This window comes from Heptranchias perlo, chromosome 28, assembly GCF_035084215.1.
Source record: "Heptranchias perlo isolate sHepPer1 chromosome 28, sHepPer1.hap1, whole genome shotgun sequence".
Classification (NCBI taxonomy): Eukaryota; Metazoa; Chordata; class Chondrichthyes; order Hexanchiformes; family Hexanchidae; genus Heptranchias; species Heptranchias perlo.
Genome location: NC_090352.1, coordinates 961,170 through 980,195, shown reverse-complemented (window position 1 = coordinate 980,195; position 19,026 = coordinate 961,170). Strand labels below are relative to the sequence as shown.

The window sequence follows — 19,026 nt, the reverse complement described above, 5'->3', positions numbered from 1 at the left end:
AGGATACTTTGTGCATGGAGTTTGCCGTGAAGGGAGCCGCTGTACGTTTTCCCACGATTTTTCTACAGGCAAGCCATCTACAATGTGTAAATTCTACCAGAAAAGACAGTGTGCCTACGGGAACCACTGTAGATATGACCATGTGAAACTTCCTGGATCTCGAGCAGTGGGACCTGTGATCTCTAGAGTTACCTGTACACCTGTCGTTCATGATGCAATTGCAGAACCCACGACTGCAGAGCAGACTGTGCCCATCAAAGTTACTGAATCTGGAAGACGTATAAAGAAAATACTTGAATCCCATTGGTGGAAGGGTCAAGGACCAGAGGACATAGATTTAAGGTGATTGGCAAAAGAACCAAAGGTGACATGAGGAAAAACTTTTTTACACAGCGAGTGGTTAGGGTCTGGAATGCACTGCCCGAGGGGGTGGTGGAGGCAGATTCAATCATGGCCTTCAAAAGGGAACTGGATAAGTACTTGAAACGAAAAAATTTGCAGGGCTATGGGGGTAGGGCAGGGAATGGGACTAGCTGGATTGCTCTTGCAGAGAGCCGGCACGGACTCGATGGGCCGAATGACCTCCTTCCATAATGTAACCTTTCTATGATTCTATGATCCTGCAACACGGCATTAAAATAAAAGCTATTAACTTAATTTTTCTTCAGAGAGCATGTCAAGCTGAGGGACAGACAGACAGAGACTGTCCCATTGTTTACATTTACAGTTAGAAAACAAATCACTGTTTAAAGATCTGGTCATCCAGCCGCAGTGTGTGAGTGAAACACTATAGAGGAGATTTCTATCTCAGCAACCACAGCACAGGTGGATCGGCAGATGGAAAATCACAAGGTGAGGGTGTGCAGTGTCTCAATACACACTCCCAAAATGTACTGGGTGCCAAAAATCTCTCCTAGGCAGAGGGATTGGCAAAGCAAGATAATAGAGTCGACTTTTTGGAAAGGAACATAATTTAGTTCCTTAAGCAATAAGGAGATAGAAAGGGGTTAAACAGGAGAAGATAGAAAAAAAATCAAGATGTGGAAAGACAAAGAAAGGAGCTACTGTCAAACCAAGGGAATCAAAACTAACATGTCAGTACAAGAAACACAATAGGGGAGGCGGGGATATCATCACAATGAGGCATGGCCGGCAGTGCTAGCTGAAGCAAACAAAGATTTATTTTCCATTCTCCCCTCTGGGATTAATTGTACCAGACAAGGCAGAAGGAAGCCGTTCGGCCCATCATGTTTGTGCTAGCTCTTTGCATTCCAGCAATCCAGAACTAACCATCACTACCATGATCTCCCCCATAGCCCTATAACTTCCTCTGCTTTAAATACACTGCTTAAAGAAACTTTTTCTAACCTTTCTTTTCACTCCCATAGTGACAATTTTAAATTGATAATCTCTCGTCACCGACACCCCAATCAGTCTTTCCCTATTCACTCTATCAAACCCAGATGATTTTAGAAATCACTATTAAATCTTCTTAGCCTTCTCTGCTTCAGTAAAAAAAGGCCTCAGTATCTCAAGTCTCTCTTACTAATTATAGTTGCCCATCCCTAGCATCATCCTGGTGAATCTACACTGTACGCTCTCTGTGACTTTAATGTCCTTTCTATAATGGGGCTCCCAAAACTGCACACAGTACTTAAACCGTGGCCTAACCAATGTTTTGTCTAAATTCATCATTACCTCTTTACTCTCGTACTTCTATGCCTCTATTTACAAAACTCAAGCAGCTGTTGCCCTTTTTATGGCTTTATCTACCTGCACTCACACTTTCAGGGAATTATGTATTTGTATAGGTTTCTCTGTTCATCTCCACCCTTCAGTGTCTTCCCATTCATTTTCCTTCCAAAATATATTACCTCACACTTCTCCACATTAAATTCCATCTGATCCCCTTCTGCCAATTCCACCAACCCGTCTACCCATTCCACCAAACTGTTCTGCCCATTCCACCAACCCCTCTGCCCATTCCACCAACCCCTCCGCCCATTCCACTAACTATTCCAGTAACAAACCTTCTGTGAGTCTCCTCATCAAATGCTCTTTGAAACTCCATATACAAATCTACTGCACTCCCTTTATCTACACAATCAGTCCCTTCTTCATAAATTCTATTAAAATTGTCAAACTTGACTCGCCTTTTAACAAGTCCAAGCTATCTGTCCTTGATTAGCCCTTGCATTTCTAAATCATACGATATATAACTTTCAAATTAAACTAAAAACTGTACAGTCACCTCTAATTATGTACAAATCTGATATAAGCATGTTTGTGGCAATATCTTGATGCATAGAAATTATCACAATCTGTTATTCTTATTAAGATAATAGTATCAGTGGTCCTCTCACGTTAAGTCTGCTCATGTGCAACTTGATTTTTCTGTTCTGACAGGTATGTAACAAATTTTCACATGTACACCACACTTCTGAATTGAACATACATGTTCTCAAAAACTGAGTCTTTGGACATGCACCAAACATATCCACAACTACACGTACAGAATGCAGACACTGATTCTGGGGAATGGACCTTAGCCGAATTCCACCCCCAGCTTCCCTGATGATTATGGAGAGTCCCAAGGACCAGAGCTGTTATCCATATATATGACTCAGAGAAACAAGAGTGAGAGATGCAGTCTCGAGATAGGAAGAGTGTTGCAGAATCAGCAGCTGCCCACAGCTGGTTACTGACCCCTGAAACCCTAAGTGCAACCAGATGTGTTTGGACCTGCATCATTGGAAGCAGATGTTGCATACAGTAGCAATGCGCAGGATTTACAGATGTCCATCCACTGAGCACATTAATGGCAGGACACAGGCTGGCATTCTGTCACCAGGAGCTGCCCATTTAACCCAAGATGTTTCAGATATTAAAACTGCCCATCGTCAGAGCTCTGAGCGATGTCACCCCCTGCTGAACTCCTGAAAATATAGTTTAATACCATTTCTTTTAAATCTTTATTTTCTTTTCCCCGACTTTATCCCCTTGTTCTTGGGCTCTGACTCTTGAGTGGCGACAAGCTCTTCGACTCTGGTGCCTGCACTGTTCCTCACTCTGGGCCCACCCATCCCACCCTTTCCAGCACGAGCCATGGGATATCAATCAGGAATGAGAACGCTGTGGATCTACTCCCCAGCCCAGCTCAGGGAACTGAAGCAGGCAGGGATGGGAAGGGAATCTGCGCCCCTCCTCTCTCGCACCGAGAACAACTCCCTCCCTCCGGAGCACACCCTCTCCCCGGGACCTCAGCTCCCCGGGAAACCCCCTCCCCGGAACGACCCTCCTCTCTGGGAACCTCAGCTGCCCGAGAAACCCACTCCCTGGGAACAACCCCCACCCCCGGCTCGGAATGTCCCCCTGCCCAGGGAACCCCCCCCGCCCCAATCAGAGAAAAAATCATAGGATCAATCATAGAGAATCATAGACTCAATCATAGAGAGAATTATAGACTCAATCATAGAGAGAATTATAGACTCAATCAAAGACTCAATCATTGACTCAATCATAGAGAGAATTATAGACTCAATCATAGAGAGAATTATAGACTCAATCATAGATAAATCATAGACTCAATCATAGAGAGAATTATAGACTCAATCATAGATAAATCATAGACTCAATCATAGAGAGAATTATAGACTCAATCATAGAGAGAATTATAGAATCAATCATAGAGAGAATTATAGACTCAATCATAGATAAATCATTGACTCAATCATAGAGAGAATTATAGACTCAATCATAGAGAGAATTATAGACTCAATCATAGAGAGAATTATAGACTCAATCATAGATAAATCATTGACTCAATCATAGAGAGAATTATAGACTCAATCATAGAGAGAATTATAGACTCAATCATAGAGAGAATTATAGACTCAATCATAGATAAATCATAGACTCAATCATAGAGAGAATTATAGACTCAATCATAGAGAGAATTATAGAATCAATCATAGAGAGAATTATAGACTCAATCATAGATAAATCATTGACTCAATCATAGAGAGAATTATAGACTCAATCATAGATAAATCATTGACTCAATCATAGAGAGAATTATAGACTCAATCATAGAGAGAATTATAGACTCAATCATAGATAAATCATAGACTCAATCATAGAGAGAATTATAGACTCAATCAGAGAGAGAATTATAGACTCAATCATTGACCCAATCATTGACTCAATCATAGAGAGAATTATAGACTCAATCAGAGAGAATTATAGACTCAATCATTGACCCAATCATTGACTCAATCATAGAGAGAATTATAGACTCAAAGACTCAATCATTGACTCAATCATAGAGAGAATCATAGACTCAATCATAGAGAGAATTATAGACTGAATCAGAGAGAATTATAGACTCAATCATTGAGACAATCATATATTAAATCATAGAGAGAATCATAGACTCAATCATAGACTCAATCATAGGCTCAATCATAGGCTCAATCAGAGAGAATTATAGACTCAATCATTGAGACAATCATATATTAAATCATAGAGAGAATCATAGACTCAATCATAGACTGAATCATAGGCTCAATCATAGAGAGAATCATAGATTCAATCATAGAATCGTGGCATTGTTACAGCACAGGAGGAGGCCATTCAGCCCATCGAGCCTGCGCCAACTCTCTGCAAGAGCAATCCAGCTAGTCCCACTCCCCAGCTCTTTCCCTGTAGCCCTGCAAATTTTTCTCCTGCTTCTACCATCCTTTCACACAGTGCATTCCAGATCCTAAACACTTGCTGCGTAAAAAAGTTTTTCCTCATGTCACCTTTGGTTCCTTTGCCAATCACCTTAAACCTGTGTCCTCTGGTTCACGACCCTTCCACCAGTGGGAACAGTTTTTTCTTATTTACTCTGTCTAGACCCTTCATGATTTTGAATACCTTTGTCAAATCTCACAACATTCTCTGCTCTAAGGAGAACCATCCCAGCTTCTCCAGTCTATCCACGTAAATGAAGTTCCTCATCTCTGGAATCATTCTAGTAAATCTTTTCTGCACCCCCTCTAAGGCCTTCACATCTTTCCTAAAGTGTGGTGCCCAGAACTGGACACAATACTCCAATTATAGCTGAACCAGTATTCTATAGACGTACACTATGCCTCTATTTATAAAGCCCAGGATCCCGTATGCTTTCTTAACCGCTTTCTCAACCTGTCCTGCCACCTTCAACAACCTGTGCACATATACCCCAGATCTCTCTGTTCCTGCATCCCCTTTAGAGTTGTGTCATTTAGTTTATATTGCCTCTTCTCGTTCTTCCCACCAAAATGTATCACTTCGCACTTCTCAGCATTAAATTTCATCTGCCATGTGTCTGCCCATTCTACCAGCCTGTCTATATCTTCTTGAAGTCCATCACTATCCTCCTCATTTCCAAGTTTTGTGTCATCTGCAAATTTTGAAATTGTGCCCTTACACCCTAGTCCAAGTCATTAATTTTTATTTATTCGTTCAAGGGATGTGGGTGTCACTGGCAAGGCCAGCATTTATTGCCCATCCCTAATTGCCCTTGAGAAGGTGGTGGTGAGCCGCCTTGAACCGCTGCAGTCCGTGTGGTGAAGGTTCTCCCACAGTGCTCTTAGGTAGGGAGTTCCAGGATATTGGCCCAGCGACGATGAAGGAACGGCGATATATTTCCAAGTCGGGATGATGTGTTACTTGGAGGGGAACGTGCAGGTGGTGTTGTTCCCATGTGCCTGCTGCTCTTGTCCTTCTAGGTGGTAGAGGTCGCGGGTTTGGGAGGTGCTGTTGAAGAAGCCTTGGCGAGTTGATGCAGTGCATCCTGTGGATGGTACACACTGCAGCCACGGTGCGCCGGTGGTGAAGGGAGTGAATGTTTAGGGTGGTGGATGGGGTGCTAATCAAGCGGGCTGCTTTGTCCTGGATGGTGTCGAGCCTCTTGAGTGTTGTTGGAGCTGCACTCATCCAGGCAAGTGGAAAGTATTCCATCACACTCCTGACTTGTGCCTTGTAGATGGTGGAAAGGCTTTGGGGAGTCAGGAGGTGAGTCACTCGCCGCAGAATGCCCAGCCTCTGACCTGCTTTTGTAGCCACTGTATTTATATGGCTGGTCCAGTTAAGTTTGTGGTCAATGGTGACCCCCAGGATGTTGATGGTGGGGGATTCGGTGATGGTAATGCCATTGAATGTCAAGGGGAGATGGTTAGACTCTCTCTTGTTCGAGATGGTCATTGCCTGGCACTTGTCTGGCGCAAATGTTACTTGCTACTTATCAGCCCAAGCCTGGATGTTGTCCAGGTCTTGCTGCATGCGGGCACGGACTGCTTCATTATCTGAGGGGTTGCGAATGGAACTGAACACTGTGCAATCATCAGCGAACATCCCCATTTCTGACCTTTTGATGGAGGGAAGGTCATTGATGAAGCAGCTGAAGATGGTTGGGCTGAGGACACTGCCCTGAGGAACTCCTGCAGCAATGTCCTGGGGCTGAGATGATTGGCCTCCAACAACTACCATCTTTCTTTGTGCTAGATATGACTCCAGTCACAAGAGAGTTTTCCCCCTGATTCCCATTGACTTCAATTTTACTCGGGCTCCTTGGTACCACACTCGGTCAAATGCTGTCTTGATGTCAAGGGCAGTCACTCTCACCTCACCTCTGGAATTCAGCTCTTTTGTCCATGTTTGGACCAAGGCTGTAATGAGGTCTGAAGCCGAGTGGTCCTGGCGGAACCCAAACTGAGCATCAGTGAGCAGGTTATTGGTGAGTAAGTGCCGCTTGATAGCACAGCCTCGCCATCCACGCCATCCACCTCTGACACGTGGAGCTCCACAACAGAGTGCTGTGACACATCCACCTGTACAGCAGGAGGGAGGGCAACCACAGAGAGAGATGCGTCGCAGAGGGCACTACCCTCGCCACAGGGTCCACAGACCGAGGCTCAGCTTCCTGGACCTCTCTGAGCAGCAGTGCACACGGAGGCTCAGAGTCACTCGACATGTAGTCGTGGACATCTGCAGCCTCCTTCATGCCGAGCTGCTCCTGGCTGGCTCGAGCACCATCTTCTTACCTGTCGCTGTCAAAGTCACCACTGCCCTCAACAACTTCTCCTCCGCATCCTTCCAGGGTGCCACCGGGGACATCGCCGACGTCTCTCAGTCGTCTGCGCAAAAGAGCCCTGCAAATACACCTACACCCACTCTGCAGTGACACAATGAGTGGCATCAGTTGTGGGTCTTCATTGTGATCCTCAGGAAAGTGCATTATTGCACAAACCAGACAGGATTCGCAAAGACATGGCAGTAGTGGTGCCAATATAATATGTGATGTGAGTTGGTCAGAAATTAAATATAAGTAACAACCATGACAAACCCTCAAACACCCTTGTGCATCCCCTTCATGCTCACGACACGTTTGCCTTACGCTGCCTACTGCACATATGTGATGCATGCCCTGTGGCTGCAACACAGGTAGTGGCAGGTTGAGTGAGGCTGACCGTGAAAGAGATGCACAAGAGGGTGAGTATGAGATAGAGCCATGAGATTGTATGAGGATTGGGTTGAGTGGTAGTGGCGGGATGAGTACTGGCGAGGTGAGTAAGTGCAGGTAAGATGAGGATGAGGTTTGAGTGGGTATGAGGGGTGATGTGACAGAGTAGTGTTGGCAGTGCAGAAGGAGATGTGGGGTGGGGGCGGTGATGTGGCAGACGGAGTGTAGGGGAATGAGTAAGTGTACTCACTTTGGCTGACCTACTGAGGTCATTGGAGCACCTCCTGCACTGTATGCAGGTGGGCGATATGTTGGTGGTGCAGGTGACCTCCTCTGCCACCTCGAGCCAGGCCTTCCTGGTGGCAGAGGCAGGCCGCTTCCTCCTGCCCGCTGGGGGGAAGATCTCTGTCCTCCCCCTCCTCCTCACCCCGTGTATTGATACCTGGAGTGAGGCATCATTAAACTGGGAGCAGCCTTCCCCCTGGGCTGCTCCATGCTGTCATTTTTTCTATTTGTTGCAGCATCTGTCAGTGGAGGACTGCCCCTTTAAATAGAGCTCCTCCAGCTGACAGATCTTACTGCGCATGCGCAGCCCGCCCGACGCGCAGATCAGCAGTGGGGAACCCGGAAGACCAGGTAAGTGCCTCCAATTGGGCTACGATCGCCGGGGAGCTGACTGATTTCGCCGGGCGCGTTATCCACGTGCCCAACAGCCCCCCCGCCGAGAACCCACAGCCCTGGTAACATCGGGCCCTTAGAAACAATAATCCGGGACAAAATTAATAGTCACTTGGACGATTGTGGATTAATAAGGGCAAGCCAGGATTTGTTCAAGGCAAATCGTTTTTGACTAACATGGTAGAGTTTTTTGATGAGGTAACAGAGGGTTGATGAGGGCAATGTGGTTGATGTGGGGTATATGGATTTCCAAACGGCGTTTGATAAAGTGCCACAAAATAAGCTTGTCAATAAAATTGAAGCCCACGGAATAAAAGGGGCAGTGGCAGCATGGATACAGAATTAGCTAAGGGACAGGAAACAGAGAGTAGTGGTGAACGGTTGTTTTTCGGACTGGGGGAGGTGTACAATGGTGTTCCTCAGGGGTCGGTACTGGGACCACTGTTTTTCTTGATATATGTACAATGTGGTTGATTCTTAATCACCCTCTGAAATGGCCTGGCAAACCACTCAGTTGTACAATCTCGCTACAGAAAGTCACAATAAGAATAAAACCGCTCGGATCACCCGGCATCGGACCACTAGGCACCGGACACGACAAAGGCAAACCAAGCCCAGTCGACCCTGCAAAGTCCTCCTCACTAACATTTGTAGATTTGTGCCAAAATTGGGAGAGTTGTCCCACAGACCAGTCAAGCAACAGCCTGACATAGCCATACTCACAGAATCATACCTTTCAGCCAACGTTCCAGACGATTCCATCACCATCTCTGGGTATGTCCTGTCCCACCGGCAGGAAAGACCCACCAGAGGTGGTGGTACAGAGGTATACAGTCAGGAGGGAGTGGCCCTGGGAGTCCTCCAGACCCCATGAAATCTCATGGCATCAGGTCAAACATGGGCAAGGAAACCTCCTGCTGATTACCTACTACCGCCCTCCCTCAGCTAATGAATCAGTCCTCCTCCATGTTGAGCACCACTAGGAAGAAGCACTGAGGGTAGCAAGGGCACAGAATGTACTCTGGGTGGGGGACTTCAATGTCCATCACCAAGAGTAGCTCAGTGGCATCACTACTGACCGAGCTGGCTGAGTCCTGAAGGACATAGCTGCCAGACTGGGCCTGCGGCAGGTGGTGAGCAAACCAACAAGAGGGAAAAACCTACTTGACCTCGTCCTCACCAATCTACCTGTCGCAGATGCATCTGTCCATGGCAGTATTGGGAGGAGTGACCACCGCACAGTCCTTGTGGAGACGAAGTCCTGCCTTCAGACTGAGGACGCCAATCAACGTGTTGTGTGGCACTACCACCGTGCTAAATGGGATAGATTCAGAACAGATCTAGCAGCTCAAAACTGGGCATCCATGAGGCGCTGTGGGCCATCAGCAGCAGCAGAATTGTATTCCAGCACAATCTGTAACCTCATGGCCCGGCATATTCCTCACTCTACCATTACCAACAAGCCAGAGGATCAACCCTGGTTCAATGAGGAGTGTAGAAGAGCATGCCAGGAGCAGCACCAGGCGTACCTAAAAATGAGGTGCCAACCTGGTGAAGCTACAACTCAGTGGAAGCAACATGCTATAGACAGAGCTAAGCAATTCCACAACCAATGGATCAGATCAAAGCTCTGCAGTCCTGCCACATCCAGTCGTGAATGGTGGCGAACAATTAAACAACTAATGGGAGGAGGAGGCTCTGTAAACATTCCCATCCTCAATGATGGCAGAGTCCAGCACATGAGTGCAAAAGACAAGGCTGAAGCGTTTGCAACCATCTTCAGCCAGAAGTGCCGAGTGGATGATCCATCTCTGCCTCCTCCTGATATTCCCACCATCACAGAAGCCAGTCTTCAGCAAATTCGATTCACTCCACATGATATCAAGAACGGCTGAGTGCACTGGATACAGCAAAGGCTATGGGCCCCGACAACATCCCGGCTGTCGTGCTGAAGACTTGTGCTGTAGAACTAGCCGCGCCTCTAACCAAGCTGTTCCAGTACAGCTACAACACTGGCATCTACCCGACAATGTGGAAAATTGCCCAGGTATGTCCTGTCCACAAAAAGCAGGACAAATCCAATCCGGCCAATTACTGTCCCATCACCCTACTCTCAATTATCAGCAAAGTGATGGAAGTGATGAAGCGTCGGGCGGGCTGCGCATGCGCAGTAAGATCTGTCAGCTGGAGGAGCTCTATTTAAAGGGGCAGTCCTCCACTGACAGATGCTGCAACAAATAGAAAAAATGACAGCATGGAGCAGCCCAGGGGGAAGGCTGCTCCCAGTTTAATGATGCCTCACTGCAGGTATCAATACACGGGGTGAGGAGGAGGGGGAGGACAGAGATCTTCCCCCCGGCGGGCAGGAGGAAGCGGCCTGCCTCTGCCACCAGGAAGGCCTGGCTCGAGGTGGCAGAGGAGGTCACCTGCACCACCAACATATCGCCCACCTGCATACAGTGCAGGAGGTGCTCCAATGACCTCAGTAGGTCAGCCAAAGTGAGTACACTTACTCATTCCCCTACACTCCGTCTGCCACATCACCGCCCCCACCCCACATCTCCTTCTGCATTGCCAACACTACTCTGTCACATCACCCCTCATACCCACTCAAACCTCATCCTCATCTTACCTGCACCTGCTCACCTCGCCAGTACTCATCCCGCCACTACCACTCAACCCAATCCTCATACAATCTCATGGCTCTACCTCATACTCACCCTCTTGTGCATCTCTTTCACGGTCAGCCTCACTCAACCTGCCACTACCTGTGCTGCAGCCACAGGACATGCATCACATATGTGCAGTAGGCAGCGTAAGGCAAATGTGTCGTGAGCATGAAGGGGATGCACAAGGGTGTTTGAGGGTTTGTCATGGTTGTTACTTATATTTAATTTCTGACCAACTCACATCACATATTATATTGGCACCACTACTGCCACGTCTTTGCGAATCTTGTCTGGTTTGTGCAATAATGCACTTTCCTGAGGATCACAATGAAGACCCACAACTGATGCCACTCATTGTGTCACTGCAGAGTGGGTGTAGGTGTATTTGCAGGGCTCTTTTGCGCAGACGACTGAGAGACGTCGGCGATGTCCCCGGTTGCACCCTGGAAGGATGCGGAGGAGAAGTTGTTGAGGGCAGTGGTGACTTTGACAGCGACAGGTAAGAAGATGGTGCTCGAGCCAGCCAGGAGCAGCTCGGCATGAAGGAGGCTGCAGATGTCCACGACTACATGTCGAGTGACTCTGAGCCTCCGTGTGCACTGCTGCTCAGAGAGGTCCAGGAAGCTGAGCCTCGGTCTGTGGACCCTGTGGCGAGGGTAGTGCCCTCTGCGACGCATCTCTCTCTGTGGTTGCCCTCCCTCCTGCTGTACAGGTGGATGTGTCACAGCACTGTGTTGTGGAGCTCCACGTGTCAGAGGTGGACGGCTTGGCTGGCGAGGCTGGTGATGCTGTTCGCCCTCCGAGGAGGTCATGACTGCAGCTACGGTGGCCCCCATCCTGAAGATGTACATCTGAGGGGGTCCGCAAGGTAGGTACATGTCTCTGGACCCCGGGGTAAGTGTGCAAGTTGGTGAATTTGATTGTCAGGAGGAGGGTGGTGGAGGCCAAACTTTGTCCCAAGTGACAGAGTGGCCTCCTGCAATGAGTGAGGGTCTCCCCCCCACCTGTCAAATGGACCTTTGCAGCTGCCACAGGCTGATGGCTGCAACACGTCCATTTGAACTGAGAGTGTTTCCCCCAGTGTGGGAAACAGTCCCAGTTTGCTCTAAAATCCCACCCCTCCTCACATCATCCCTTAATCAGGTCAGTTAATGACCTGAACAAGCAAAATAAATACGTTCAAGTGGCATCCCGCTGGCTTTAATTGCCTGCGGGATTCCCACCAGCGGGGGCACGCCGGCGCGTCAGTGGGGAACCCGGACGTGCGCGGGTTTGAGGTGGGCTCCGGTCCCGCTCCAGGATTTCCCGATTTTCGGGGCCCTCCCGCTGGCAGGTGCTAAAATGCTGCCCTAAAAGTTTCCCCACCACCGAGGTTAAACTGACTGGCCTGTAGTTGCTGGGTTTATCCTTACACTCTTTTTTGAACAAGAATGTAACATTTGTAATTCTCCAGTCCTCCGGCACCAACCCCCGTACCTAAGCGAGATTGGAAGGTTATGGTCAATATCTCCGCAATTTCCACCCTTATTTCCCTCAGCAACCTAGGATGCATCCCATCCGGACCGGGTGACTTATCTACTTTAAGTACAGCCAGCCTTTCAAGTACCTCCTCTTTATCCATTTTTAGCCCATCCAGTATCTCAACTACCTCCTCTTTTACTGTGACTTTGTTCGTATCTTCTTCCTTGGTAAAGACTGAGTCAAAGCACTCATTTAGTACCTCAGCCATGCCCTCTGCCTCCATGCATATATCCACTTTTTGGACTCTAATCAGTCCCACCCCTCCTCTTATTACCCATTTACTATTTATATGCCTATGGAAGACTTTTGGATTCCCTTTTATGTTGGCTGCCAGTCTATTCTAATACTCTCTCTTTGCCCCTCTTATTTCCTTTTTTACTTACCCTCTGAACTTTCTATACTCAGCCTGGTTCTGGGGTAAATCCGCTAAAAACTGTGCAGATTAGCAACACAATAAACTGGGCTGATACAACTGGAGTAATCATGGGCTGATACAACTGGAGTAATCATGGGCTAGATTTCCAACTTGCTGCCGGTACATAAAGCTAGCCCATTATAGAAACCACCCAATTCTCATGTCCATTGAAATCTACCCCAGGAAAATACCACATGTGGGACTTAATGAAAGACAATTATGAACCGATAGTTATTGATTGTTATTTTCCAGTAATCCATGTGCCAATTGCAGTGATTAACAACCATCACCAAATAAATAATTCTGTGGGAGCATTACTCACCAGCTATATAGCCCCAAGACCAAAAGTACAAAACACAGAATAAGAAGCACTGTACAATACTGAAGGCAGATATACCGCAGAAATAATTTGTGACATCTCCTGATTAACCTCTCAATGGTATAATATGCTTATAAACGCTCCTGGCTGGGTATTATTCTCAGTTTAATTGCTGAAAGATGTATTCTTTCATACACCCATCCCCTTACAGGAGCTACAGCTCTGGATGTTCAGACATTGAGGCCCTGATACACATTCACTCAGACACCAATATTTCTCATTCTCAGCACTTGTTGGTCTATTGCTGTCATCAGAAGAGAACAGCTGTAACCAGATGGATGAACTGTGCAAATTGGCCCTTCCCTGGGTTCCTTGTGCTCAAATGTTTAACATGAGATTTCTGTAATGCCCGATTCAGCATTATCCCCTCCAAGAAAGCAGCAGCCTAAAGGTTATTTAGCTCAAAATGATGTTTTTGTGGTAATTAGTTATACAGAGGTAGGATCATTACGTACAAGCTCAGACATTTCAGGTTATTGTGAGAGGACAGCTAAGTGTCCAGGTGTTGCACCACATCATTTGCACAGTGGAGTGACTCAGCTACACGAACACTAGGGAGCCTCCTTCTCACACATCGAAGGGTAGGCATTGGCCCCAGGGTAGTAACTGTGAATGAGCATTCAGTCCACTGAGTCCACATTTCATCAACTTATCGATGAGCAGTTTTCAGAGCTAACTCGTACACACTCTCTCTCTGCTTCTTTGTCTATATCTCTCTCTATCTATCTCTCTCCACCTTCTCTCTCTCTCTCTCTCTATCTCTCTTTTGATCCCTCTCAGACACAGGGCAATCTGTGTTCTCACAATAGCACGAAGAAACTGTCTGTTATAAAGGTCTGAACTAGCTTGACTTTGAAAGTGTAACTGGAGAAGGGAGTCCATGTTTAACATGTCAGCAAAATGTAGCGTTGTTAAATTTCGTAATTGAGCGGGCTTAAGGAAATCAATTGTCCTCACAGTGAAAACTATACATTGTTCATTACTTCATGTACAATGACCCAGTTGATGGTTTGAAGTTGAGCCTCATCTCGGTCAAGTGCTCTGTCAGTACGTCTTCCCTAAAGGGAGGAGAATTCACCTGGCGGCAGGTGCCAGATTTCAGTAGCTGGTGTAAAGAGTGCGGGTTCTCCATTATGATCCCTGGGCACGTTATTCTTTAATTAGGAATTAAGCAGTAAAAGAGGCGCACTGCACCATCATTTCAAAATGGTACAAATGTTACACCATTGCTCAGTCAAAGAGCTCAAAATGTAGCGAAGCTTCTATTAAAGTAAGACCTGCCAACTACAGGTGTAATCGATAGCCTGGCCACTACCTGAGACATCAGGACCCTGCAGGGGGAGATAAGCAAAAACCTCCAGGACATGCCCAATCTTAGATAAGATAACCTGAAAGTCCAAGAATGGCTACAGTGGACATGAAAGATACAAATGTAGATTGCCACCAACTGGAAACAGAGACCAGGATGAAGAACATGATTACAAAGGCCTACGGCCTGGTGAGCTATTGGAACCACTCTTCACACTTGCTCCTACAGGATTGAGTCTTACTGGACACATGAGGTGTGCCATGGAAAACACATTCATCAATACCATGAGGATAAAGAAACTGGCCAGCAGAAAGTTTACCTGTGATATGTTGTGTGTGAGGCAACCTGTATACGGAAATACATGATGAAGAAGCTCAAACATGCTCAGTTACTTGACAACAGCATGACATGAAATAGTTAATGTGGCTCAGGAGAGTGAGAAAACCTTCAAAGCACATTTGACACATGCTCCATAGAGAAACCAACTAATTAATGAAACAATCAGGATAGAGTTAAACACTGGTACCTATCAGAGGGATTGAAATTAAAGTGAAGAGGGACATAGAAATTTTGGATTTCTAAAATTCAGGGTTAGAAATCCAAAATTTCTAGAGGTAACAATGAAATTGGGACAACTGAGGACTGGGGAGAAAAAATACTTACCAAAAATATCCCCAAGGTGGATATTATTAAAAGGTGAGCTGGAGAATATTTTAAGTCCGTGATTGATGATATGATAAACTAACTTTCTGTACAGTGTATTATGATTTTCTTTGTCTATATCATGATGTGTAATATTAATCAAATGAAACTTAGAGCAATATATGTATATGTCTATGTGTGTTTATGTAAAGCTAATTTTAATAAAATGTAAACTCGAGGTAACGATTTAGGCTAGACCAAGAAGGAAGTTAAGGGGTACGGTGAAAATTGAGTGGTTTCCTTCAGGTTCAAAAGGAGGGAGACGTAAGGTTATGGTTTAAAACAAGCATGGTCAAGTATCCCGTCTCACATAGCATCCAAGCGTTTTAGCAAAAGGATGGTGCTGGTGGGGCCGTTAACAGAACACACGAGGCCATGAGACAGCCTACACCATGATAAGGGATGTGGTAACCAAGGATCTCCATATTTCTAAGAGGAACAAACAGCAGAGATGAAGGTCAGGGTGATTAAGTTACATTATGTAAAACAGCTCAGCTTAAGTTGCTAACGTGGCATCAGCCTGGCGGGATAATTAATAACTAGGAGATAAGGACAGAGGTGCTTACGTGCAGAACAAAGCAGCCGAAGAGTAAAAAGATAGGGCATGCCCTCTCCCAAAAGTTAGAGCTCTCAGGACAGTCGGAAATCCACAGCCAAGAGGCAGACTATGTCGGTCGAGTCTGATCAATCTTGTGTCTGCGGGGAAAACCAGGTGGTATTAATTGCTTGTCATTGAATGCAATCTGAAGACTGTTGTGTTATAACACTGTTGTAAGTCAATGTTAAAATTGTTGTTGAATAACCACTCGGGCACGAATCACACAGAAGTTATTGTTGAAGGAATAGCAACCCTTTGTTGCGACAGTAATGGGAAAATCAGGTATACATAAAAGGAGTGGCGTCTGCCTGTGACAGGTATAAAAGGAGTGGCGTCTGCCTGTGACAGGTATAAAAGGAGTGACACCTGCCATGCACATGTGTAAAAGGAGGGAAATGCTGCCAGTTTTAGGTGTAAACGGAGGGACTGGCTGCCAATTGCTGCTGTCAAAGGAATGGCGAATAAATAGAACAGAGTGTTATAAATAGAACACAGGCCTATAAATAGATCACATTGCTATAAATAGAACACAATGCTATGAATAGAACACAATGCAAAAATAGAACACAATGCAAAAATAGAACACAGTGTTTATATAGAACAAAGTGCTATAAATAGAACGCAGTGCTATTAATAGAGCAAAGCGCTATGAGCAGAGCATATAAATAGAACACAGTGCTATAAATAGAACACAATGCTATAAATAGATCACAGTGCTATAAACAGAGCACAATGCCATAAATAGAGCACACTGTTATAAACGGAACAAAATTCTCTAGATAGAACACAGTGCTGTAAATAGAACACAGCGCTATATACAGAGCACAGTGCAATCAATAGAACACAGTGCAATAAAAAGAGCACAGGGCTATAAATAGAACACAGGGCTATAAATAGAACACAGGGCTATAAATAGAACACAGGGCTATAAATGGAACACAGTGCCATAAATAGAACACAGGGCTATAAATAGAACACAGGGCTATAAATAGAACACAGGGCTATAAATGGAACACAGTGCCATAAATAGAACACAGGGCTATAAATAGAGCACAATGTTATAAATAGTACACATGCTATAAATAGAGCACTGTGCCATAAATAGAACACAGTATTATACGAAGACCATAGTGCTATAAATAGAACACAGTGTTTTAAATAGAGCACTGTACTATAAATAGAACGCAGTGCTATAAATAGAACGCAGTGCTATAAAAAGAGCACAGTGCTACAAATAGAAGCCATGATGTGGAGATGCCGGTGATGGACTGGGGTTGACAATTGTAAACAATTTTACAACACCAAGTTATAGTCCAACAAATTTATTTTAAATTCCACAAGCTTTCGGAGGCTTCCTCCTTCCTCAGGTGAACGGTGTGGAAATCGTTCACCTGACGAAGGAGGAAGCCTCCGAAAGCTTGTGGAATTTAAAATAAATTTGTTGGACTATAACTTGGTGTTGTAAAATTGTTTACAATTCTACAAATAGAACACAGGGCTATAAATAGAAAATAGTGCTACAAATAGAACACAGTGTTATAAATAGAACACACTGTTATAAATAGAGCACAATGCTATAAATAGAAAACAGTGTTATAAATAGAACACAGTGTTATAAATAGAACACAGCGTTATAAATAGAACACAGCGCCTGTAAATAGAAACATTGCTATAAATCTAACACAGTTTTATAAATAGAACACAGTGCTATAAATAGAACACAGCGTTATAAATAGAACACAGCGTTATAAATAGAACACAGCGCCTGTAAATAGAAACATTGCTATAAATCTAACACAGTTTTATAAATAGAACACAGTGCTATAAATAGAATACAGTGCCAGAAATAGAACACAAGGCTATAAATAGAACACAGTGCTATAAATAGAACACAGTGTGAAAAATAGAACACAGTGCCATAAATAGAACACAGTGCTATAAATAGAACACAGCGTTATAAATAGAACACAGCGCCTGTAAATAGAAACATTGCTATAAATCTAACACAGTGTTATAAATAGAACACAGTGCTATAAATAGTACACAGCGCGAGAAATAGAAACATTGCTATAAATAGAACACAGTGTTATAAAGAGGGCACAGCGCTATAAATATAACACAGTGTTATAAATAGAACACAGCGTTATAAATATAACACAGTGTTATAAATAGAACACAGCGTTATAAATAGAACACAGCGTTATAAATGGAACTCAGCTCTATAAATGGAAACATTGCTATATCTAACACAGTGTTATAAATAGAATCCAGTGCCAGAAATAGAACACAGTGTGAAAAATAGAACACAGTGCTATAAATGGAACACAGTGCCATAAATAGAACACAGTGTTACAAAAAGAACACAATGCTATAAATAGAACACAGTGGTATAAATAGAGCACAGCGTTATAAATAGAACACATTGCGATAAATAGAACTCAGCTCTATAAATGGAAACATTGCTATAAATCTAAAAGTGTTATAAATAGAACACAGTGCTATAAATAGAATACAGTGCCATAAATAGAACACAGTGTTACAAAAAGAACACAGTGATTTCAATAGAACACAGCTTTATAAATAGAACACAGTGCCATAAATAGAACACTGTGTTCTAAATAGAGCATGGTGTCATAAAGAGAACACAGAGCTATAAATAGGGCACATGACTATAAATAGAACACAGTCTTATAAATAGAACACAGTACTATAAATAGAACACTGTGTTCTAAATACAGCACGGTGTCATAAATAGAACACAGAGCTATAAAGAGAACACAGAGCTATAAATAGAGCACATGGCTATAAATAGAACACAGTCTTATAAATAGAACACAGTGCCATAAATAGAACACAGTACTATACATAGAACACAGCGCTATAAATAGAAACATTGCTATAAATCTAACACAGTGTTATAAATAGAACACTGTGTTATAAATGGAGCAGTGTCATAAATAGAACACAGAGCTATAAATAGAACACAGTCTTATAAATAGAACACAGGGCTATCAATAGAACACAGGGCTATCAATTGAACACAGAGCTATCAATTGAACACAGGGCTATAAATAGAACACAGGGCTATAAATAGAACACAGAGCTATCAATAGAACACAGAGCTATCAATAGAACACAGTGTTATAAAGAGAATACAGTGCTATAAATAGAACGGGGTGCTAAAAATAGAACACCATGCTATAAATGGAACAAGGGCTATAAATGGAACATAGTGCTATAAATAGAATACAGCGCTATAAATAGGATGC

The 19,026-nt window shown here is 44.4% G+C and overlaps 1 protein-coding gene across 4 annotated transcripts in view; it reads right to left on the bottom strand.

The window, feature by feature from the left end:
• The window catches only part of LOC137344771 (collagen alpha-1(XXVI) chain), a 579,410-nt gene that overhangs the window by 153,060 nt on the left and 407,324 nt on the right, over window positions 1-19,026 (bottom strand). Inside the window, exon 1 of one of the 4 annotated variants that reach the window (XM_068007905.1) lies at window positions 15,726-15,850. The exons of the other annotated variants lie outside the window; for them this stretch is intronic. Within the exon in view, the coding sequence (XP_067864006.1) occupies window positions 15,726-15,765 (40 nt within the window). The 5' untranslated portion in view covers window positions 15,766-15,850. Of the gene's footprint in view, window positions 1-15,725; window positions 15,851-19,026 lie in introns of those variants that run through there. 4 annotated transcript variants of the gene reach the window in all.